This window comes from Indicator indicator, chromosome 8 (genome assembly GCF_027791375.1).
Source record: "Indicator indicator isolate 239-I01 chromosome 8, UM_Iind_1.1, whole genome shotgun sequence".
Lineage (NCBI taxonomy): Eukaryota > Metazoa > Chordata > Aves > Piciformes > Indicatoridae > Indicator > Indicator indicator.
The window spans coordinates 31,331,030-31,356,117 of NC_072017.1; the positions used below are offsets into that span (position 1 = coordinate 31,331,030).

At 49.6% G+C, this 25,088-nt stretch overlaps 1 protein-coding gene across 1 annotated transcript in view; it reads right to left on the reverse strand.

Moving 5' to 3' along the window:
- Positions 1 to 19,819, reverse strand: part of HPGDS (hematopoietic prostaglandin D synthase) — a 43,629-nt gene extending 23,810 nt beyond the window's left edge. The window contains exons 1-2 of the mRNA XM_054383214.1: positions 19,807 to 19,819; positions 4,354 to 4,496 (exon numbers count right to left, since the gene is read on the reverse strand). Of these exons, the coding sequence (XP_054239189.1) occupies positions 4,354 to 4,486 (133 nt within the window). The 5' untranslated portion in view covers positions 4,487 to 4,496; positions 19,807 to 19,819. The remainder of the gene's footprint in view (positions 1 to 4,353; positions 4,497 to 19,806) is intronic.
- Positions 19,820 to 25,088: the final 5,269 nt, after the last annotated feature.

The window sequence follows — 25,088 nt, forward strand, 5'->3', positions numbered from 1 at the left end:
TCACTCCCTGGGCTCCATTCACCATCACTCTCTGGGCACCATTCACCATCACTCTCTGGCACCATTCACCATCACTCTCTGGGCTCCATTCCCCACCACTCTCTGGCACCATTCACCATCACTCTCTGGGCTCCATTCCCCACCACTCTCTGGGCTCCATTCACCATCACTCTCTGGGCACCATTCACCATCACTCTCTGGGCTCCATTCCCCACCACTCTCTGGCACCATTCACCATCACTCTCTGGGCACCATTCACCATCACTCTCTGGGCTCCATTCACCATCACTCTCTGGCACCATTCACCATCACTCTCTGGGCTCCATTCACCATCACTCTCTGGCACCATTCACCATCACTCTCTGGGCTCCATTCACCATCACTCCCTGGGCACCATTCACCATCACTCTCTGGGCACCGTTCACCATCACTCTCTGGGCTCCATTCACCATCACTCTCTGGGCTCCATTCACCACCACTCTCTGGGCTCCATTCACCACCACTCTCTGGGCTCCATTCACCACCACTCTCTGGGCTCCATTCACCATCACTCTCTGGGCACCATTCACCATCACTCTCTGGGCTCCATTGACCATCACTCTCTGGGCACCATTCACCATCACTCTCTGGGCTCCATTCACCATCACTCTCTGGGCACCGTTCACCACCACTCTCTGGGCTCCATTCACCACCACTCTCTGGGAACCATTCCCCATCACTCTCTGGGCTCCATTCCCCATCACTCTCTGGGCTCCATTCCCCATCACTCTCTGGGCTCCATTCCCCACCACTCTCTGGGCTCCATTCACCATCACTCTCTGGGCTCCATTCCCCACCACTCTCTGGCACCATTCACCATCACTCTCTGGGCTCCATTCCCCACCACTCTCTGGGCTCCATTCACCATCACTCTCTGGGCTCCATTCCCCACCACTCTCTGGCACCATTCACCATCACTCTCTGGGCTCCATTCACCATCACTCTCTGGCACCATTCACCATCACTCTCTGGGCACCATTCACCATCAGTCTCTGGCACCATTCACCATCACTCTCTGGGCTCCATTCACCACCACTCTCTGGGCACCATTCACCATCACTCTCTGGGCTCCATTCACCATCACTCTCTGGGCTCCATTCCCCACCACTCTCTGGCACCATTCACCATCACTCTCTGGGCTCCATTCCCCACCACTCTCTGGGCACCGTTCACCACCACTCTCTGGGCTCCATTCACCACCACTCTCTGGGAACCATTCACCATCACTCTCTGGCACCATTCAGCATCACTCTCTGGGCTCCATTCACCACCACTCTCTGGGCACCATTCACCATCACTCTCTGGGCTCCATTCACCATCACTCTCTGGCACCATTCACCATCACTCTCTGGGCTCCATTCACCATCACTCTCTGGGCACCATTCACCACCACTCTCTGGGTCCTGCCCCCCAGCCAGTTCCTAACCCAGCACAGAGTGCTGCTGTCCAAGCCACAGGCTGACAGCTTGGCCAGGAGTTTGCTATGGGGAATGGTGTCAAAGGCCTTGCTGAAGTCCAGGCAGACTACATCCACAGCCTGCCCCACATCCACCAGGTGGTCACCTGAGCATAGAATGGCTTCAGACTAGAGCAGAGCAGATTGAGATTGGATGTGAGGAATAAGTTCTTTCATGTAAGAGGTTGCCCAGGGAGGTGGTTGAGGCTCAACAGGCCCCTGGGCAACCTGACCTAGTTGGGGATGTCCCTGCTGCCTGTGGGGAGGTCGGTCTGGGTGAGCTCAGGAGGTCCCTTCCAGCCAGGACTATTCTATGATTCCTATATAGTAGCCTGCAGAATACTGTTGGAAGAGCTGGTAAGGCCTTGTGCCTAGCAGCAATTATTCTCTAGCACCTTTTGTTGACCACTTTGTTTCCTCTTTGCTGTATCAGCTGATTTCTTTTGCTTTCTCTTAACGACTTTCTCTTCTGAAGACCTTTCTGATAGCACAGACCTGCTCTTCTTGGCACTTATTTCCAGTTTGGCTGTCTAAAACCAGGGTGGAGGCTGCAGTGTGGTCTCCGAGACTGAATTCTCCAAAGAAGCGGAGAGGATGAGCTTTAGGCAGGCTGAACTGAACTGACAAGGAATAAAAGCCTTGCTGGATGACAGCAGGTGAGTCATTCCAACTGTTTGATGGTTTGGATCCAGTGAGAGCATCAGGAATGACGTTTTGCCTGTCTAGACAACGAAATCCCCAAGGGCTTCATTTCTGCTCCCCAAACCTCTTCAGTTGCTTTGCTTTTGGACAGCATTCCTAGCACAGCTTTTGCTGTAAGATCCCATGGGTGGTGGGTTGAAACTACCCCCCAACAAACTGGAGAATTCCACTCCCAAAATAAATCCCCCCTGCCCCCCAGACTTAGCTCAGGAGGTTTGGAAGCAGAATGAAGCTGTATTTACAAAGCAGGCAGAAATCTAGGAATATAAAAATGCAATGAATATCCACAATATTTATATCTATACATATAGTTACAATAGAGACACAGCACAAGGAGCCCTTTGGATTGTTCCCAGACCCCTCTGGACAGCCCAGAGGGGCTGCTTACAACCTCCCCTCTCCCCATCCCTCTCCTTCCCTCTCCTGGTACCTCACAGACACAATCTATACTGGCAGAAGTTCAGGAAAAAGATAAGGGAGCAATGCAAAAGTAGAGATAGCAAAGAGAAGGAGCAAAAAGAGGGCTGCAAGAAAGCTGGAGAGGGACTTTTGAGGGTGTCAGGGAGTGATAGGACTGGGGGGAATGGAGCAAAACTAGAAATGGGGAGATTCAGATTGGATGTTAGAAAGAAATTCTTCCCCATGAGAGTGGTGAGACACTGGAAGAGAATGAGAAGAGAAGACTCTGGAACAGGATGGAGACACTGGAACAGGATGGAGAAGAGAAGGCTTTGAGGAGACCTTCTTGTGGCCTTCCAGGATCTGAAGTGGACTGCAAGAAAGCTGGGGAGGGACTTTTGAGGGTGTCAGGGAGTGATAGGACTCGGGGGGGGGGGGGGGGGGGGAAATGGAGGAAAACTAGAAATGGGGAGATTCAGATTGGATGTCAGGAAAAAATTCTTTCCCAGGAGGGTGGTGAGACACTGGCACAGGTTGCCCAGGGAGGTGATGGAAGCCTCATCCCTGGAGGTTTTTGCAGCCAGGCTGGATGTGGCTGTGAGCAACCTGCTGTAGTGTGAGGTGTCCCTGCCCATGGCAGGGGGGTTGGAACTGGCTGATCCTTGAGGTCCTTTCCAACCCTGACAATTGTACAATTCTGTGGTTCTATGAAAAGAGGGAGAAATGCTCATGCAGCTAACTTTTATCCTCATTAACAAACCAATTGGATTATATAGACTTATCAATATCTTCCTTTTTGTATCCAATGGCAAATTTATTTTCTTTTTACTCACAGCTGTCCAGAAAGTTCCTATTCTTTGTTTACAGTTAGGGCAGTGGTTGAGCAAGTTGGGGTTGTTCAGCCTGGAGAAGAGAAGGCTCTGGGGAGACCTTTTAACAGCCTCCCAGTATTTGACAGGGGCCTACAAGAGAGCTGCAGAGGGGCTGTTTACAAGGGCATGTAGCAATAAAACAAAAGAGAGTGGTTTTAAACCAGAGCAGGACAGATTTAGATTGGACATTAGGAAGAAGTTCTTTACTATAGAATCATAGAATTGTTGGGAATTGGAAGAAACCTCAAGGCTCAGCCAGTTCCAACCCCCCTGCCATGGCCAGGGACACCTCACACTACAGCAGGTTGCTCACAGCCACATCCAGCCTGGCTGCAAAAACCTCCAGGGATGAGGCTTCCACCACCTCCCTGGGCAACCTCTTCCAGTCTCTCACCACCCTCATAGGGAAGAATTTCTTCCTAACATCCAGTCTGAATCTCCCCATTTCTAGTTTTGCTCCATTCTCCCCAACTCCTATCACTCCCTGACACCCTAAAACTCCCTCCCCAGCTTTCTTGGAGCCCCCTTCAGATCCTGGAAGGCCACAAGAAGGTCTCCTCAGAGCCTTCTCTTCTCCAGACTCAACAGCCCCAACTCTCTCAGGCTGTCTCCAGAGCAGAGCAGCTCCAGCCCTCTGCTCATCCTCATGGCCCTTCTCTGGACACCTTCCAGCACTTCCAGATCCTTCTTGGAACAGAGGCTCCAGAACTGGACACAGAGCTCCAGGTGTGGTCTCAGCAGAGTGGAGCAGAGGGGGAGAATCCCCTCCCTGGCCCTGCTGGCCACACTTCTCTTGCTGCAGCCCCTTCCAACCCATTGCATTCTGTGATTCTATGACACTAACCTAAGGCACTTGGCTTTAAGCTGTAACCCCCAGGCACTTACTTGGTTTGATTTTGGGCCAGTCAGCCATTTCTATCCTGTGGTCTTCATACTTTTTGCCTGAATATTCAAACAGGTAGCGGCTGATTTCCGCTCGTCCTCGCAGATTGAAGTATGTCAGCTTGTACTGTGGCATGGTTGGATCCCTGAAAGAGAAGGGCACCACGTTGCTTTAGGTAGGGCTAACAACTCCTTAAGCTTGGTTTTAGACCAGTGAGGTGGGCTTAGGATGTTCCAGCTTCACACTGTAACAGCCACATGCTTGTTGATAGGTTGGACTTGATGATCTTGAAGATCTTTTCCAGCATGGTTGATTCTGTGGTTCTGTGATGTGCTTGGGCAATGCAAAGGACATTACACTGAGCCATCTGAGCCACCGTGCTTTGCAATCCCTGCATTAGTCCCTTATCATTTTTATTTTTATTTTTAATTACTGTTTTTCTTCATTCTGCCTTTTTCAGTCATAATATTCAGATGTGGACAATGCCAGTTAAGCCTCCTGCAGCTCGAAAAAGGTGGCTTGATTTTTTTCATTCATTCATTCATCCATTTATTCATCCATTTATTCATTCTTTCATTTATTCATTCATTCATTTATTCATTCTTTTATTTATTTATTCATTTATTCATTCATTCTTTCTTTCTTTCTTCTTTCTGCCTTTTTCAGTCTTAATATTCAAATGTGGACAACACCTCTTTGCCATGAGGGTGATGGAAGACTGGAAGAGGTTTCCCAGGGAGGTGGTTGAGGTTCCTTCCCTGGAGATATTCAAGGTGAGGTTGGATGAGGCCCTGGGCAACCTGATCTAGTTGGGGATGTCCCTGCTGACTGTGGGGAGGTTGGACTGGATAAACTTTGGAGGTCCCTTCTGGCCTGGACCATTCCATGATTTTCAGGTACAGTCATGGGGAAGGCAGTAGGCAGCTATATATAGAGCAGGCTGGAGGTGAGCAAAGTGTAACATTTCTGGTGGTGAGCATTTGGAAAAAGTGGAATTCTTACTGTGGGAGCACTTTATACACAGAGACATGTGGAATGGGGGGGCAGTGAGATGATGTAAAGAAAAGGGAATTTTGGCCGGAGATCAGGAAACCTTTCCGGCTGTTGTAGTAGACTGTGGACTGCTGTCAAGCAAGCAAGCAATGGAAACTATTGTTTGAAATGCCTAAAGCAAAGGTAAACAAATTTCTAATGGACACAATAAAGCATCATCAAATATTTGTAATGTTGATGCACATTTAAACTTTTTTTTTCCCCCATCTGTGAGCCAAAAAAAAAACAAAAGCAAGGAAACAAACCCAACCCTACGAGGAGTTTACCAAAGCCATTTGGCATTTTAAATGCCTCTCTATAGCTTTATTGTAAGCATGTTGTTGTAAATGTTTGTGGGGTGTATTTTTTATTTGCGTCCATGCTTAAATGTCAGGAGTAGTGCTTCCTAAACATGTAGTTGTTTTTTTTTTCCAAGGGAAAGAAATAGTTGGGTTTGGAATAGCTTTTGACAAACACACAAAGAAAGTCGTTGGGTTTTCTCCTGATCCACCTTTGCCCTCCTCTCCCTGTTCTGTAAAGGAATAGAACAGGAGGAGCAAAACCAGCTGAAGAGTTCTCAGAGTGATTAAATGAGGGGGAAAATATCACTTCTGGGTGCAAAAAAAAAAGTCTGAGTTTGTGGGTTTAGTTTTATAGGAGGGAAGAGCAATCATTACTTCTTTTTTCAGTCTAAGGTTTAATCATGGCTTAAAAGCAATGGAAAATGGTGGTGGTGGGAAAATTTTAGTGCCCAGACTTACAATGACTTGGCAAACCTGCTTCATGCTATTAAATCTGTCTGGGTGAGTTAATTATAGAATCATAGAATGGTTCAGGCCAGAAGGAACCACCAAAGCTCATCCAGTCCGACCTCCTTGCAGTCAGCAGGGACATCCCCAACCAGATCAGGTTGCCCAGGGTCTCGTTGAACCTTACCTTGAATAACTCCAGGGAAGGAGCCTCAACCACCTCCCTGGGAAACCTCTTCCAGTGTTCCATCGTCCTCACATGAAAGAACTTGTTCCTCACATCCAATCTCAATCTGCTCTGCTCTAGTTTGAAGCCATTGTCCCTCGTCCTGTCCCTGCAGCCCTTTGCAAACAGTCTCTCTGCAGCCTTCCTGGAGCCCCCTTCAGGTCCTGGCAGGCTGCTCTTAGGTCTCCCTGGAGCCTTCTCTTCTGCAGGCTGAACACCCCCAGCTCCCTCAGCCTGTCCTCAGAGCAGAGCTGCTCCAACCCCCTGAGCATTTTTGTGTTCCTCCTCTGGACCCTCTCCATCAGGTCCATGTCCCTCCTGTGCTGAGGGCTGCAGACCTCTACCCAGTACTCCAGGTGAGGTCTCAGCAGAGCAGAGCAAAGTGGCAGAATCACCTCTCTGGCTCTGCTGGGAACACTGCTTTGGATGCAGCCAAGTGTGTAAGAAAAGCAGGAGGGGGCTGATTGGCCTCCCACCAGTAAATCTGCCATTTAAGCAGTAGGGGTTCTATTTCCAAAGCCATGAATATGAATACATGCCTGGGCCCCACCTGCATTCCTGCCCTGCCCATGAAGAACCTTCAAGCCCCAGTTTTAGCACGTACAGCATTCAAAGCAGTGAGCTCCACCGGTCTGAAGTTACTGTTAAATCAGCTTTAGTCCTTTCAAGTTGTTGAGGCACTCTAAGCTGATTTTTCTGGCTTCCCTCTGTGGCTTTCTGAATGCCACCTTAATTGGTTTTAACAACCTTTGAACAAAAAAATAGTGGAGCTCAGGAGTTAAGTTCAGCTTTTGGAGCCAGTCAGTGACCGAGTCAAGCAGAAGATCTGAGAGGTCCAAAATGTGTGCACCCTCAGCAAGTTTGCTGATGACACCAAGCTGTGTGGTGCAGCTGACAGCTGGAGGGAAGAGATCCATCCAGAGGGACCTGGACAGGCTGGAGAGGTGGGCACAAGCCAACTTCAGGAGGTTCAACAAGACCAAGTGCAAGGTCCTGCAGCTGGGTCAGGGCAATCCCAAGCACAAATCTAGGATGGGCAGTAACTAGATGGAAAGCAGCTCTGAGGAGAGAGACTTAGGGGTGCTGGGGGATGAGAAGCTCAACAGGAGCCAGCAGTGAGCACTTGCAGCCCAGAGCCAAGCAGAGCCTGGGCTGGAGCAGGAGAAGTGTGGCCAGCAGGGCCAGGGAGGGGATTCTCCCCCTCTGCTCCACTCTGCTGAGACCATACCTGGAGCTCTGTGTCCAGTTCTGGAGCCTCTGTTACAAGAGGGATCTGGAGGTGCTGGAAGGCGTCCAGAGAAGGGCCATGAGGATGAGCAGAGGGCTGGAGCTGCTCTGCTCTGGAGACAGACTGAGAGAGTTGGGGCTGTTGAGTCTGGAGAAGAGAAGGCTCTGAGGAGACCTTCTTGTGGCCTTGCAGTACCTGAAGGGGGCTCCAAGAAAGCTGGGGAGGGACTTTTGAGGGTGTCAGGGAGTGATAGGACTGGGGAGAATGGAGCAAAACTAGAAATGGGTAGATTCAGATTGGATGTTAGGAAGAAATTCTTCCCCATGAGGGTGGTGAGACACTGGAAGAGGTTTCCCAGGGAGGTGATGGAAGCCTCATCCCTGGAGGTTTTTGCAGCCAGGCTGGATGTGGCTGTGAGCAACCTGCTGTAGTGTGAGGTGTCCCTGCCCATGGCAGGGGGTTGGAACTGGATGATTCTTGAGGTCCCTTCCAACCCTGACAGTTCTCTAACTGAAATGCTGGATTTCAGACAGGACTAAAAGAGAAAAGAAAGAGCAGTGGCAGACTGGAAGCTCCCTGAATGTGGCTGGAGGGTACAGAAGCAAATGGTCCTGGTGTTTGCAAGGTATGCTGTGGTTTTACTCGGAGTGGCTGGCAGTGTATGTGTCACTGCTCTCTTTTAAATCACACTGCTTGCATTTTTCCTCCTCAGGATGAGTTTCTGGTGTGCTCCTAGCACACCTGTCTCTGCCAGGCAGTCTGCAGCCCTGAGCAGCCTGATCCTTTGCCCCTGAAAGTAAACATCAGTGCTCTGCCAGACTTTATAGAGGAACAGTGTTCCTCTTTGGTTTGAGTAATGCAATCCTCAAAGTCATCCAAGGAAATATTCCTCAGGCTGGGAACAGGCAGCAAAACCTGGATGCAGATGGTACTCAATGGGTGAATTTAGAGAAACAAAACCAACCAAGCAAGCAGCAAACAACAACAAACAAAACCAACAAGAACCAACCCAACCCCTCACCCCCCAAAAAAAAAAGCCCCAAAAGGCAGCATTGTATTTTCTTTTCTTGCACGAGTTTATTAATATTTGAGGCAGCAGGCAGCAGAGAACTTTTCCCCAAGATGAGATGGAGGGGGGGATTGGAAAGGGGAGGAACCAGCTGAGCTATTTGCTCACATCCATCCAAAGTCTAACAAAGGACCTCACAGTGTGCAGTCCCTTCTAATTGCACTTTGTGCTGTGAGGAATTAAGGGGTTTCTTGCCTTGAGGTTTCATCCTTGTTAGAGGATCTTTAGAAACCCAACTGTTCCTTCCAGCAAGCAAGATTAGCAAGGTTGGGTTAAGGTTTACCTAGGCAGTTCTGAAACATCCAGGATTGAAACTGTCTTCCTGAAAGAGACAATGCATTCCACTCTCTCTATAGGCAGGCAACATGAGGATCCTTCATTCATTTGGGAGGCACACACTGGCTTTCACACTGACACAATGCTGCCTTGGCCACGAGCCTGCCAAATAGGTCAGGCTGCCTCACAGCAACCCCATGGTGAGCTACAGGCTTGGGGATGTGTGGTTGGAAAGCTGAGACTCAGAGAGGGACCTGAGGGGTTCTGGTTGACAGTGGATTAAATATGAGGCAGCAGTGCCCAGGTGGCCAAGAAAGCCAATGGCATCCTGGCTGGGATCAGAGCCAGGGTGGGCAGCAGGGACAGGAGGTGATCATCCCCCTGTGCCCAGCACTGCTGAGGCCACACCTCGAGTGCTGGCTTCAGTTCTGGGCCCCTCACTACCAGAGGGACAGTGAGGGGCTGGAGAGTGTCCAGAGAAGGGCAATGAGGCTGGAGAAGGGCCTGGAGCCCCTGGGCTGTGAGGAGGGGCTGAGGGAGCTGGGGGTGTTGAGTGTGGAGAAGAGGAGGCTGAGGGAGACCTCCTTGCTCTCTCCAGCTCCCTGAAGGGAGGTTGGAGTGAGGAGGGGACAGCCTCTGCTCCTTGGGGGCAAGGGACAGGAGCAGAGGAAATGGTTCCAAGCTGCAGCCAGGGGAGGTTGAGGCTGGCTGCTAGGAAATATTTGTTCCCAGAGAGGGATCTCAGCCATTGGAATGGTCTGCCCAGGGCAGTGCTGGAGTCCCCATCCCTGGAGGTGTTTCAGCAGTGTGTGGAGCTGGTGCTTAGGGACATGGTTTAGTGCTGACCCTGCAGTGCTGGGTGGAAGGTTGCACTGGCTGAGCCTGGAGGTCTCTCCCAACTGGATGTTTCCTGTGATTCTGTGATATCTCAAGCTGCCTACTGGCATTGTCCTCACTTGAATTGCAACTAGAGCGAGACACGATCCTTGAGGGAGCTCTGCTGCTTTGCCTTGCACTAATCCAACTTAGGACTTGCATCTATGAACTTGGGGCTGCATCTGTGAACTTGAGGCCTGTGATGGGCCACTGGAAGAGCAGGTAGGACCTTGGGCACTCCTGGAGCAAAGTCAGTGCTTGCTGCAGGGTGTGAGAAGGGTGGATGCTGATAAGGAGGGTGAAAAAGTCCCTTTGAGGACTAGTGAGTGATGATTCAGTCTTTGGATACCTCTGTTTATTTTTTATAGGATTAAATTATTCTTTCACTTTGGAGTATTTGGGTTGCTGGAGCAACACAAGGAGTACACACCTTGGAAGGTGCAGCTGATCAAGTCAGTTGCTGCAGGAATACCTTCATCTTTTTTTTTTTCCCCTCAGATGAAAAATTACTCTTTCTAAAGACTCTCTGTTTATATTTTGTCTAAATTCAGAGCTGAAATGATGGAGAAAAATAGTGAGATGTGGGCCTTTTTGGAGTGAAAAGGATTTGATGGTGTGAAATCCACCTATGGCAGCAAGAATCAGGCTCAGGGTGGCTGCTGATCCTCTTTGGCTCCTTGCTTGTGAGGAAGGTTGGCAGCTCTGCCTGGCAAAGCCACTGGCTTATTCCAAGATGTTTATCAGGATATAAGTAGCATTGAGACATGGAAAAAACAAATGTGGGGTATGGTGAGAGCCTGGAATGGGTTGTCCAGGGAGGTGGCTGAGGCCCCATCCCTGGAGGTGTTTCAGGCCAGGCTGGATGAGGCTCTGGCCAGCCTGCTGTAGTGTGAGGTGTCCCTGCCCATGGCAGGAGGGATGGAACTGGATGATCCTTGTGGTCCCTTCCAACCCTGACTGATTCTATGATTCTGTCTTATGGGAAGTACTCCCTAAATGGGGAAGCTAAGGACTTGGGGATTCCTGCTAAGAAACAGAGAATTGAAAAATCAGGATGGTCCTCTCTTATAATACAGCAAAAAGCAAACTACTCATTTTTCCCTTCTGCAGGCATAAACTTTTATCATGGAGTCAAAAATACTACAGGCTTAAGAGATCAGTGCTGGAACCAGGCTTGTTCAACATCTTTTTTGGTGACAAGGACAGAGGCATTGAGTGCACCCTCAGCAAGTTCACTGATGACACCAAGCTGTGTGGTGCAGCTGACAGCTGGAGGGAAGGGATCCATCCAGAGGGACCTGGACAGGCTGCACAGGTGAGCACAAGCCAACCTCATGAGGTTCAACAAGACCAAGTGCAAGGTCCTGCAGCTGGGTCAGGGCAATCCCAGCCACTGATATAGGCTGGGCAGGGACTGGCTGGAGAGCAGCCCTGAAGAAAAGGACCTGGGGGTGCTGGGGGATGAGAAGCTCAACAGGAGCCAGCAGGGAGCACATGGAGCCCAGAGAGCCAAGCAGAGCCTGGGCTGCAGCAGGAGAAGTGTGGCCAGCAGGGCCAGGGAGGGGATTCTCCCCCTCTGCTCCACTCTGCTGAGACCACACCTGGAGCTCTGGGTCCAGTTCTGGAGCCTCTGTTCCAAGAAGGATCTGGAGGTGCTGGAAGGTGTCCAGAGAAGGGCCATGAGGATGAGCAGAGGGCTGGAGCTGCTCTGCTCTGGAGACAGCCTGAGAGAGTTGGGGCTGTTCAGTCTGGAGAAGAGAAGGCTCTGAGGAGACCTTCTTGTGGCCTTCCAGGATCTGAAGGGGGCTCCAAGAAAGCTGGGGAGGGACTTTTGAGGGTGTCATGGAGTGATAGGACTGGGGGGAATGGAGCAAAACTGGAAGTGGGGAGATTCAGATTGGATGTTAGGAAGAAATTCTTCCCCATGAGGGTGGTGAGACACTGGAAGAGGTTGTCCAGGGAGGTGGTGGAAGCCTCATCCCTGGAGATGTTTCAAAGCCAGGCTGGATGTGGCTGTGAGCAACCTGCTGTAGTGTGAGGTGTCCCTGGCCATGGCAGGGGGGTTGGAACTGGCTGATCCTTGAGGTCCCTTCCAACCCTGACAATTCTGTGATTCACTGAGGGTGGTGGCCAGGCTGGCTAAAGAGGTGGAAGATGCCCCTTCACTGGAACCATTCCAGGTCAAGCTGTCTGGAGCTGTGAGCAACCTACTCTAGTTCCAGATGTCCCTGCTGACTGCAAGGAGGTTGCACTCGATGATCTTTGAAGGTCCCTTCCAACCTAACCCATTCTGTGATTCTACAATTTGTTCCCTTCTTATTTCTGTGGCAGATACCAATCAAAGAGAGAAGTGAAAAAAAGAAAAACCCTGCAGACACTTCTCTGTTTAATACACAAATCAGCTGAAGTAAATGTTTATGCAATTTGAGCTAAAGCTGAGTTTTGAAATAACACATCTGAAATCTCATGGTTGGGGCCTGATTACTTCCTGGTACAATTTTTCATGTTTAGGCATATTTTAGCTCTCTTATATTAAGATACATTTTTTGATCTGTGGTGGAAATTAAGCCTCCTAATATGAGAAGAGTTTTTAAGGTGTGGCTGTGGGATTGCTGAGGAAAAGTAATCCAGAGGGACCTGGACAGGCTGGAGGAGTGAGCCCAGGTGAACCTCATGAGGTTCAACAAGAGCAAGTGCAGGGTTCTGCACCTGGGCCAGAACAATCCTCACTGTCAATACAGGCTGGGGGAGGAGGGGAGAGAAAGCAGCCCTGAGGAAAAGGCCTTGGGGGTGCTGCTGGATGAGAAGCTGGCCAGGAGCAGGCAGTGTGAGCTTGCAGCACAGAAGGCAAATCCCAGCCTGGGCTGCATCCAAAGCAGCATTGCCAGCAGAGCCAGAGAGGTGATTCTGCCACTTTGCTCTGCTCTGCTGAGACCTCACCTGCAGTGCTGTGTGCAGCTCTGGAGCCCTCAATACAGGAAGGACATGGACCTGATGGAGAAGGTCCAGAGGAGGGACACAAAAATGCTCAGGGGGTTGGAGCAGCTCTGCTATGAGGACAGGCTGAGGGAGCTGGGGGTGTTCAGCCTGCAGAAGAGAAGGCTCCAGGGAGACCTAAGAGCAGCCTGCCAGGACCTGAAGGGGGCTCCAGGAAGGCTGCAGAGAGACTGTTTGCAAAGGGCTGCAGGGACAGGATGAGGGACAATGGCTTCAAACTAGAGCAGAGCAGATTGAGATTGGATGTGAGGAACAAGTTCTTTCCTATGAGGGTGGTGGACCACTGGAAGAGGTTTCCCAGGGAGGTGGTTGAGTCTCCTTCCCTGGAGATATTGAAGGTGAGGCTGGATGAGGCCCTGGGCAACCTGATCTAGTTGGGGATGTCCCTGCTGACTGTGGGGAGGTCAGAGTGGATGAGCTTTGAGGTCCCTTCCAGCTCAGGTGGCTCTATGGTTCTCTGATAACGATATGAGTACCAAATGACCTAGTGAGTATAGCTCTGTGATGTGAGCAGGGGGCTTTTAGAAGCCTGGTTTGTCACTGTGTGTCACTGATCTGCTCTAGGTGCTCCTGCTCTGGCAGGGGGATTGGACTCGATCAGCTTTCGAGGCTCCTTCCAGCCCCTACCATTCTGTGATTCTGTGATCTCAGGAAGGATGCAGACTAAGAAGCAGTTAACGACTCTCCCAGGAGACACTATTTAAATATTTTACTTCCTCATCAGAGGTTTGAAGAAGTCCCTGAAGCATTTTGTGCTAGAACAAATGCCTACATGATCCTGATTCTTGCCAACACCAGTCATTCCTGTAAAATTCCTGTCTTGCATCTGTCTCTGTAGTCTTCAGGAGAGTAGACACAGCCTATTGGTTATTAATTTGATTTGAATGAGGACACAGACACCCTGAAAGGAATTACATTTTTGTGGAGGAAATGTATTTTTTTCCCCTGGCAGCTGAGAATAAAAGATTGGTTTGAGCTTTGCATTATTTGCTTTCTCTTCTAAGAGGTTGCAGATCAGGCTCTCCAGTGTGAGGGCTCAGGACAGCCCTCCCCTGCTGCACAGCTGAATGGGTGCTGCTTGGTTCTATTTCTGAATCTTGAACACAGAGCCAGCTCTTCCCCTACGGTTGGTTAGTGGTCAGAAGGATTAAACCTCTTCCTAGGGAAAAAAAATCACAGAATGACAGAATGTGAGGGGCTGGAAGGAACCTCAAAAGCTCATCTAGTCCAACTCCCTGCCAGAGCAGGAGCACCTAGAGCAGATCACACAGGAACACAGCCAGGTGGGGTTTGAATATCTCCAGACAGGGAGACTTCACAACCCTCCTGGGCAGCCTCATCCAGTGGTTCTTCTGTCACCCTCACAGGGAAATAATTCTTCCTTCTGTTTCTATGGAACCTCCTAAGCCTCAACTTCCCCCCCTGCCCCTTGTGCTGTCATTGAGGATCACCAAGCAGAGCCTGGCTCCAGCTTCTTGGCCAAGACCAGCAATCCCTAGCCCTATCCCTACCAAGCAAAGAGCACAGCTGCTGGAGCTCTAGCTTTGTGTTAAGTGGTTTAATCAGCTCTCCAAAGGCAGCTGCTGCCTTTGCCAGGATGATTTCATGTCCATTTCCTGAACTCTCAAGCTTGTCTAGCACAGTGATTTGTGTAACAACTCTCTTGGCCACCTAGCATCTTTCCTTGGATGTGAAAAAAGGAGCTTTTTTTCCCCCCCCCTCTAGCCTAGCCACCCGTGTGTGTGCATTTGTACAAGGGGGAGCACAAACCTCAGCTCCTTCCCCCTGCTAGCCTCAAATACTTTGCCTTTGAACTGTTGCATGCTGTAAATCTGCTGTGCAATTTGCAGAGGATTAAGAAATTATAGGAGTGAAATTAAAAGAATTAAGTTTTGGTTGGGTTTTGTTTCTTTTTTTTTCCTCAGCAATAGGTGTCCCATTGTAGTGGCAGGGCACTTTGCTGAGTTCTCCAGCACCATCAGTTAGGTCAGAAATTCCTCCTGTTCTGTCCTGGGATGCCTGGTACCCTGCCCAGGAGGCACCAGCACAGTGAACTGGGACATGGATTGTGTGTATTCTCAGGTATTTCAAAATTGCTTTTACAGACTGAGTGAGCTTGAGGAGACCCAGAATCACAGAAACATTCAGGTTGGAACAGACCCTCAGCATTACCAAGTCCAACCCAGAACTCTACAGTGCTCACCCCTAAACCATAGCCCCAAGCACCACATCCAAACCACCTTCAAACACAGCCAGGCTTGGGGACTCCACCACCTCCCTGGCCAGCACATTCCAATGCCTGACCACTCTGGATGGGAAAAAATTCTTCCTAATCTCCAGTCTAAACCTACCCAGTCACAGCTTGAGGCCATTCCCTCTTGTTCTATCACTAATTCCCTGTGAGAAGAGACCAGCACCAACCTCTCCACAAGCTCCTTTCAGGGAGTTGTAGACAGCAATGAGGTCTCCCCTCAGCCTCCTCTTTTCCACACTAACCATCCCCAGCTCCTTCAGTCTCTCTTCATCAGATTTCTTCTCCAGGCCCTTCTCAGCTTCCTTGCCCTCCTCTGCACTGGCTCCAGCACTGAATCTCACTGAAGTGCTGTTTGGACATTGGCAGCCTTCTTGAGAGGGCCAAGGCTGGCGCCAGCCCTGAGCAACACCTGGCCAGAATCCTGGGAGCCATGTAGATCTTTTAAGCATCCCAGATCCCATGAGTTATGATAAATAGTTAGGAATGGAAAGCCCTACCCTGAGGCATAGATTTACAGAGCCTGGAGTCCCACTTGTTCTTTACTGTTGTGGAAAAAAAAAAAAAAACAAAAAAGAAAGCCTGTGAGACAGTTCAGATCAACCTTTCTTGGTTTTCCTTCTCCCTTTGCCATCCAAATCCAAGGTTCAGCTGACTCTGGCATTGCTGAAGGTCTTTGTTTCCTCCTCTGTCCCATTTCATGACTCATGCTTTAAGAGAGTCATTCAAGCAACGTTTTTAATTGCTTCTAAAGAGGTGTGAAACTAAGCACTCCACTTCCTTAACCTTTCCTTGTTGTATCTCACTTTACAGGAGTGGTAGAGATGGGAGGTTCTTCAGAACTATAGCACTTTAAAATGTATGTTTATGTAGGATTTGGCAGGTCCCGTTTTATTTTTGCTTTCATTCCACCTCTCCCCTCTTGCCTTGGACTGAAGATGAGCAGAGGGCTGGAGCTGCTCTGCTCTGGAGACAGACTGAGAGAGTTGGGGTTGTTCAGTCTGGAGAAGAGAAGGCTCTGAGGAGACCTTCTTGTGGCCTTCCAGGATCTTAAGGGGGCTACAAGAAAGCTGGGGAGGGACTTTTGAGGGTGTCAGGGAGTGATAGGACTGGGGGGAATGGAGCAAAACTAGAAATGGGTAGATTCAGATTGGATGTTAGGAAGAAATTCTTCCCCATGAGGGTGGTGAGACACTGGAAGAGGTTGCCCAGGGAGGTGGTGGAAGCCTCATGCCTGGAGGTTTTTGCAGCCAGGCTGGATGTGGCTGTGAGCAACCTGCTGTAGTGTGAGGTGTCCCTGCCCATGGCAGGGGGGTTGGAACTGGCTGATCCTTGAGGTCCCTTCCAACCCTGACAGTTCTGTAATTCTAAGTGATAAATGGGTAAAAAATTCACTTGTTTGATGTTTGTGAGGAGTATGAGAAATCTTCACCTGATGTGAATAAGCACAGCTCTTTGTGACATGGCCTAATGCTTCTTAATCCAACACCAGCAGTCTGTCAGGGGCTCCTTGGCAGGGCAATTACTTGCCATTGAGATTTTGTTCAAAGGCATTGCAAAAGTGAGCGCCACCTCCAATCACTTCTGCTTTCTGACTGCATAGAAGAAGGTTGTGTGTGGCAGACAGCAACCAGAAACCTTAAGAGCAAAGCCTTGGAGCAACAGAGGGTGCTGGGCCCGGACATGGCAGTGCACTGTACTACAAGGGACCTGGGAGTGCTGGGGGACAAGAAGTTCTGCATGGGACAGCAATGTGCCCTGATGACCAAGAAGGCCAAAGGGATCCTGGGGTGCATTCAGAGGAGTGTGTCCAGCAGATCCAGGGAGGTTCTCCTCCCCCTCTACTCTGCCCTGGTGAGGCCATACCTGGAATACTGCATCCAGTTCTGGGCTCCCCAGTTCAGGAGGGACATGGATCTGCTGGAGAGAGTCCAAGGGAGGGCTTGAAGGATGCTGAAGGGACTGGAGCACTGCCTGGTGAGGAGAGGCTGAGAGCCCTGGGGCTGGTGAGTGTGGAGAAGACTGAGAGGGGATCAGATCAATGTCTACAGGTATCTGAGGGCTGGGAGTCAAGAGGGAGGGGACAGGCTCTGCTCAGTTGCACCCTGGGATAGGACAAGGGGCAATGGATATAAACTCCAGCACAGGAGGTTCCACCTCACCATGAAGAGGAACTTCTTCACTGTGAGGGTCCCAGAGCCCTGGAGCAGGCTGCCCAGAGAGTTTGTGGAGTCTCCTTCTCTGGAGACTTTCCAGCCCTGTCTGGATGCATTCCTGTGTGACCTGTGCTGGATTCTCTGGTCCTGCTCTGCAGGGGGGGTTGGACTGCATGACCTCCAGAGGTCCCTTCCAACCCCTAACATCCTGTAAGCCTGTGAAAGGACTACCTACCAGCCTTGCATGTGCACAGCCCCAGGTGTCTAAGAATTGAGTTGTGTGTGTCTGCAGTTGAAGAAGCTGGAGAGCTTCACTCCTGTTTCTGCCCTGCTAGCTTTTACTGTGTGTCTGGGCACGTGTGGTCTGCAGCATGGAGGAGATCACACTGTGGACACCTTTTTAGGGAGAGGTAGGCACTGGTTTAGGAGGAAAGAAAACAGAAGAGCAAACAGAAGTAAACTTGCCCAAAGCTTTATCTGTTTTCTTCCTTTGCTTTACTCAAGTTGCAGCTTCAGTAAAGTATGAAATTGTTCAGACATGAGTATGAAAGTGTTTACAAACTCTCCCACGGAGCTTAGAAATCCTGGGAAAATACTTTATGGCCAAGGTTTGCTTGCTCTGATAGTTTCAAACCAGCTGAGAATGAAGGATGGCTTTTAGCACAGGAAATGTGTGCAGGGGGATTATGCAAACAGGCAAAGGATGGCAGTTAGAATGTAAAGGGGAAAGAAAAAGAAAGAATCCTCAACAGCTATTCAAAGTATCAATTTGAAGTGAAAGACAAAAATCAACAGGAAAACAGGGTCACAGGAAGAGAAAACAGGCAAGTGTGCTTTAAACTGACTGTCTGTGCACATGGGTCACAGGGTGTCAGGGGTTGGAAGGGACCTCTGGAGATCATCAAATCCAACCCCCCTGCCAGAGCAGGACCAGAGAATCCAGCACAGCTCACACAGCAACACATTCGGATGGGAAAAGAAACCAACCCAAACCCCACCTAACTAACCCCAAACCCCACCTAACCAACCCCAAACCCCACCTAACCAACCCCAAAACCCACCTAACCAACCCCAAAACCAACTAACCACCCTCAAAATCAACTAGCCAACCCCAAAATCCAACTAACCCAAAACCCATGTAACCAACCCAAAACAAAACCCAAGTGACCAAAACAAAGCCCCAACTAACCAACCCAAAACCCAAGTAACCAACCCAAAACCCAACTAATCAACCACAAACCAACTAGCCAAACCACAAACCAACTAACCAAACCAAAAACCAAAAACCAACTAACCAACCCCAAAACCAATCCAAAACCCAACTAACCTGACCAAAACCCAACTAACCAACCCCAAAACCAACTAGCCATCCAAAACTCAACTAACCAAACCAAAAACCAACTAACCAAACCAAAACCCAACTAACCAAACCAAAAACCAACTAACCAAACCAAAACTCAACTAACCAAACCAAAACTCAACTAACCAAACCAAAACTCAACTAACCAAACAAAAAACCAACTAACCAAACAAAAAACCAACTAACCAAGCAACCAAAAAAAGCAAAAAACCCAAACCACCACCACCACTACCAAAACAAGCACAAGCAAAGAAAGATACAAAGCCACAATGGATAACCCCTGCAGAATAAAGCAGAATACAAACCCCTGCGGAAAAAAAAAATGGCATGAGAAATCGAATGGAGAGAGTGGAAGCAGATGCAGGAGGTTTTTCTCTTATCAAATAATTGTTGGGAATTAGGAGAAGGGAATGTTAATCCATTAGTGAAGCAGTAAGACAGGGACTTGGAAAACTGACAGGACAGAGCAGAAAAATGACCTGGAGGAACTGATTGGTGCTGCTTAATATTTATCTAATTCCTCTGACCTTAGCCTAGATTGGGCTTGGTTATGTAAGTGGATGCATATAACTCGGCCTTTACCTCTAAGAGAGTATTGCTCTAAAATGTTTTGGTTTGTTTTGGTTTTTACTTGCTGAAAATTGCTGCAGAATGCCAGGAGCTTCTCCATACCAACTTTTTGCTGCTCTCCCGGTTGAGGTTGTTTTCCCTTTGGGGAGGGTCACTCTGACATGCACCCTGATTCTTGCAGCAACTTCCTACTGCTGCTAGCACCAGGAGCTTGTTGTAACAACAGCACAGAGATCTGCCTTTTTTTTTTTTCCCTCTACAAAAGCAGTTCCTAATCTCTGAAGTCTGACTGTACAGCAGTGTGCGTGTGTGATCCTACAGATTAAGCTGTGCTTAAGCACAACAAGCAGTTTAAAGATGCCTGTCAGCAGCCCAGGAGGTGTAGATAGAGATGGGGCGCTTGAGTTACGCTTGCAGCTGCCTCATGGAGCCCAAGGTTCTCCCTGGCTGTGCCAGCAGCGTCCTCGGAGACTCCAAAACCAACCAAACTCTGCAAATTCAACACTCTCAGTACTTGCTCTGCATGTATCATAATCTGGCAAGGCTAACCCCCATGCAGCTGGCAGAGCAGTAGCCTCAGGAAGGGCAGAGTTGTGTTAGAAAGAGCAAAGGGGGAAAGAGAGGAGCCAGGCTGTGGCAGTAAGCAAAGCCAAAACAGAACTCACTCCGCTGCAGAGATTCGTGGTCCCTTCCTCAGTGCTCAGGAGTCCCTCTGGGTGCTGGCCTCGGTGGGAAAGGCTAATATCCCCGGTTTAATTAACATGCAAACCACTCCCCATGACAAGGATGCCACCGAGACTCTGGCTCTCCCACGCCCCCTCACACACACACACTCACTCACGCAGACACACACAAAGCAAAGGTTTCATTCCCTCAGTAACAAGCAAGCTGTGTGAGGTTTGGGGCTTGCACAGCAAACTGGGTGCTGGAGGGTTTATTTTTCAGCTTGTGTTCAAGGGCAAGAAATACCATGGGAAAAACAAAAGAAAAAGGATAATAATAATTATAATGATAACAAAAATAATAATGATAATAACGATAATAATAATTATAATAATGATAACAATAACAACAACAACAATAATAATAATGCTAATAATTAAAAAAACCCTAGAAACTTAGGAGCTAAGTCAGATGATGGGTTTGGTTTTTGTCTTGTTGTTGGGTTTTTTTGTTTCATGTGGAGGAAGCAAAGAAATGTCTGGCTTGGCTTCTTTTTAACTAACTTTAACTAAGAAGCCCTGCATCTAGGCATAGAACAATAAATTAGGGGTGCCAGGTAGTGATCTGAAGGGGATCACAGCATCACAGGATCTCAGATCATCAAGTCCAGACCTCTGCCAGAGCAGGACCAGAGAATCCAGCACAGGTCACACAGGAACACATCCAGACAGGGCTGGAAAGTCTGCAGAGAAGGAGACTCCACAACCTCTCTGGGCAGCCTGTTCCAGTGCTCTGGGACCCTCACACTGAAGAAGTTCCTCCTCATGTTGAGGTGGAACCTCCTGTGCTGGAGTTTATATCCACTGCCCATTGTCCTATCCCAGGGCACAACTGAGCAGAGCCTGTCCCCTCCCTCTTGACACCCAGCCCTCAGATATTAATAGACATTGATTAAATCCCCTCTCAGTCTTCTCCTCTCCACACTCACCAGCCCCAGGGCTCTCAGCCTCTCCTCACCAGGCAGTGCTCCAGTCCCTTCATCACCCTTGCACTCTCCCTTGGACTCTCTCCAGCAGATCCCTGTCCCTCTTGAACTCATGGTGAGGTGGAACCTCCTGTGCTGTAGTTTATATCCATTGCCCCTTGTCCTATCCCAGGGAGCAAGTGAGCAGAGCCTGTCCCCTCCCTCCTGACACCCAGCCCTCAGATAGTTAGAAACATTTATTAAATCCCCTCTCAGTTGTCTCTTTCCCAGACTAAAAAGCCCCAGGTCCCTCAGCCTCTCCCCTCCAGGCAGTGCTCCAGTCTCCTAATCATCCTTGTAGCCCCCCACTGGACCCTCTCCAGCAGGTCCCTGTCCCTCCTACAAGAAAGCTGGGGAGGGACATTTGAGGGTGTCAGGGAGTGATAGGACTGGGGGGAATGGAGCAAAACTAGAAATGGGGAGATTCAGATTGGATGTTAGGAAGAAATTCTTCCCCATGAGGGTGGTGAGACACTGGCAGAGGTTGCCCAGGGAGGTGGTGGAAGCCTCATCCCTGGAGGTTTTTGCAGCCAGGCTGGATGTGGCTGTGAGCAACCTGCTGTAGTGTGAGGTGTCCCTGCCCATGGCAGGGGGGTTGGAAGTGGCTGATCCTTGAGGTCCCTTCCAACCCTGACAATTCTATGATTCTATGAAATAGCTGCAGTTTCATTAAAATACAGGAGTCAGTAATTAAAACAACCAAAGAAAAGAAAATGCAACTCCCAGGCCTTTCTCATGAAAGGATAAAATGATTGGTGGTATTATTTTGTCATTATCAGTGACAGGGAAAGAGCAAACTCTGTCCATACGTAAAGCACATGATTAATAATAGCTCTGTGAATGTCCTGCTTCTTATCTGCCTTGGAAGATGGGGTCTGAGTGGCTTTCTTTTCTTTTCTTTTTCTTTTCTTCTTCTTCTTATTTTTCTTTTTTCTCTTCTCTTCTCTTCTCTTCTCTTCTCTTCTCTTCTCTTCTCTTCTCTTCTCTTCTCTTCTCTTCTCTTCTCTTCTCTTCTCTTCTCTTCTCTTCTCTCTCTTCTCTTCTCTTCTCTTCTCTTCTCTCCTCTCCTCTCCTCTCCTCTCCTCTCCTCTCCTCTCCTCTCCTCTCCTCTCCTCTCCTCTCCTCTCCTCTCCTCTCCTCTCCTCTCCTCTCCTCTCCTCTCCTCTCCTCTCCTCTCCTCTCCTCTCCTCTCCTCTCCTCTCCTCTCCTCTCCTCTCCTCTCCTCTCCTCTCCTCTCCTCTCCTCTCCTCTCCTCTCCTCTCCTCCCTCCCCTCCCCTCCCCTCCCCTCCCCTCCCCTCCCCTCCCTCCCCTCCCCTCCCCTCCCCTCCCCTCCCCTCCCCTCCCCTCCCCTCCCTCCCCTCCCCTCCCTCTCCCTCTCCTCTCCTCCCTCCCTCTCCTCTCCTCTCCTCTCCTCTCCTCTCCTCTCCTCTCCTCTCCTCTCCTCTCCTCTCCTCTCCTCTCCTCTCCTCTCCTCTCCTCTCCTCTCCTCTCCTCTCCTCTCCTCTCCTCTCCTCTCCTCTCCTCTCCTCTCCTCTCCTCTCCTCTCCTCTCCTCTCCTCTCCTCTCCTCTCCTCTCCTCTCTTCCCTTCTTCTCTCTTTCTCTCTTCTCTGCTCAACATCTTCTTCCTGAGTGCTGTGTCCAGTTCTGGGGCCCTCAGTTTAAGAAAGATATTGAAATGCTGGACCGTGCCCAGAGAAGGGGAACAAGGCTGGGGAGGGGTCTGGAGCACAGCCCTGTGAGGAGAGGCTGAGGGAGCTGGGGGTGTTTAGCCTGGAGAAGAGGAGGCTCAGGGGAGACCTCATTGCTCTCTACAACTCCCTAAAGGGAGGTTGCAGCCAGATGGGGGTTGGGCTCTTCTCCCAGGCAACCAGCACCAGAACAAGAGGACACGGTCTCAAGCTGTGCCAGGGGGATGTTCAGGCAGGAGGTGAGGAGAAAGTTCTTCCCAGAAAGTGTAATTGGCCATTGGAATGTGGTGCCCAGGGAGGTGGTGGAGTCACTGTCCCTGGAAGTGCTTAGAATAAGACTAGACAAGGAACTCAGGGCCATGGTTAAGTTGATTAGAGGTGTTGGGTGATAAGTTGGACTTGATGATCTCAAAGGTCTTTTCCAACCTGGTTAATTCTGTGATTCTGTGAATGAATGGTTGTGGACATTCTTTGCAGGTGCAAAGACCAGCCCTGAGCAAAGTTCTCCCTGGGACGAGATGCCAGAGCATTGCAGGCTGACACCGTTAATTGTTTTACAGTACTGCAGTCTCACAGTACATTAGAGTTTGGAAAGGACCTCCAGAGATCATCAGGTCCAACCCCCCTGCCAAAGCAGCATCACCCAGGGGAGTCTGCACAGGAATGCATCCAGGTGGGGTTGGAAAGGCTCCAGAGAAGGAGACTCCACAACCTCTCTGGGCAGCCTGCTCCAGGGCTCTGTCACCCTCACTGCAAAGAAGTTTCTCCTCATGTTGAGCTGAAATCTTCTATGTTCCAGTTTGTCTCCATTGTTCCTTGGCTTATTGCTGTGCACCACCCAAAAAGCCTGGCCCCCTCCCCTCGACCCCCACCCCTCAGCTATTGATAGACATTGATCAGATCCCCTCTCAGCCTTCTCTTCTCCACACTAAACAGCCCCAGGGCTCTCAGGCTCTCTTCCCAGGGGAGATGCTCAAGTCCCCTAAGCATCCTCCTGGCTCTCCCTTGGACTCTCTCCAGCAGGTCTCTGTCTCTCTTGAACTGGGGAGCCCCAAACTGGACACAGGATTGCAGCTGTGGTCTCAGCAGGGCAGAGCAGAGGGGGAGCAGAACCTCCCTAGCCCTGCTGGCCACACTTCTCTTGCTGCACCCCAGGATCCCATTGGCTCTCTTGCCCACAAGGGCACATTGCTGTCCCTGGTGTCAACAGCTGAGTTTTCAACTACCAGCAGCCTTTAGATCTAAAAGTCTATCAAAAAAAGAAAAAAAACAAAAACAAACTCTGGCACTTCCTTACTTTTGGACTTAGCAGAAGATTTTGGCTGCAGATTTGTGCTTTAACATCCTCCCCCCCCCGCCCTTCCCCACCCCAGCATGTCATTGTGGGGTGGTGCTTTTGAGTACATCTCCAAAAGGGGGGGGTGGGGGGGGTGGGGGGGTGTTGAAATGGTTTAGCTAATATTTAACCATTTTTTGACTGTGGATTGTACACTAAGCACCTTCTGTGGGGTACAACAGTTCCTTCAGTTGCAGAGTAGCAGCTGAACCTTTCCCTTCTTTCAGTAGCAGAGAAATGAAGCAGCAGTCTTGGTTTTCAAAAACTTGGTTCTTGCCTACCAGTAACTGGAATGTGAAACAAACTTAGTTTGCAAATCTTTGCAAGATTTTGAGCCACTAAGACATCAGATTGAAGTTCAAGCAGGTAAAGGGAACAGGGCAATATATTGTGGGATCCTGTTCTGGACATTCGCAAAGAGAAGAAACTGTTCTCCAGGAACTGTTTTCAAGCAGGCAGCAGTTAACTTTCAGCATGACAAACTCATCAGTGATAATGCATAGCAAAGCATTAGAAACAACACCATGAAACCATCTTTTATTTTCCATGTGAGGTCATTGATAAGTTGAACCATCCCCTCACTTGGACACTTCCCTTTGTGGAGTTGGTAGGAAGCCCAAGCACATCTTTGTTCCATTATACCCCAAATTGACTGACAGGGTAGGAAAAAGCCCTTTCCCCCTTTGTCTGTAGGAAATCTTTCATGTGGATCAAGGAGAAAAGGTTTTCTTCAACCTGTAATAGAACTGCATTGGGACCAAATCTTTAACTTCATGTTTTGAATGGGTAGCTCAGTCCCTGTCCAGTGAAAATGGTGCTTAAGCCATGCATTGTGGGAATCAGAGAATTATCAGGGTTGAAAGGGAGCTCAAGGATCAGCCAGTTCAAAATCCCTTGCCATGGGCAGCGACACCTCACACTACAGCAGGTTGCTCACAGCCACATCCAGCCTGGCTGCAAAAACCTCCAGGGATGAGGCTTCCACCACCTCCCTGGGCAACCTCTGCCAGTGTCTCACCACCCTCCTGGGGAAGAATTTCTTCCTAACATCCAATCTGAATCTGAAGCATTATTGCCTCCCCTTGAGACTCCTCTGAATGCTTTCGGGTCTGTCAGGAAGAGTAGTTATACACAGCATGGGATTTAGAGAAGTCCTGCATCTGGGTGGAGGCAATTCCAAGCACAAATCCAGGCTGGACAGGGACTGGCTTGAGAGCAGCCCTGAAGAAAAGGC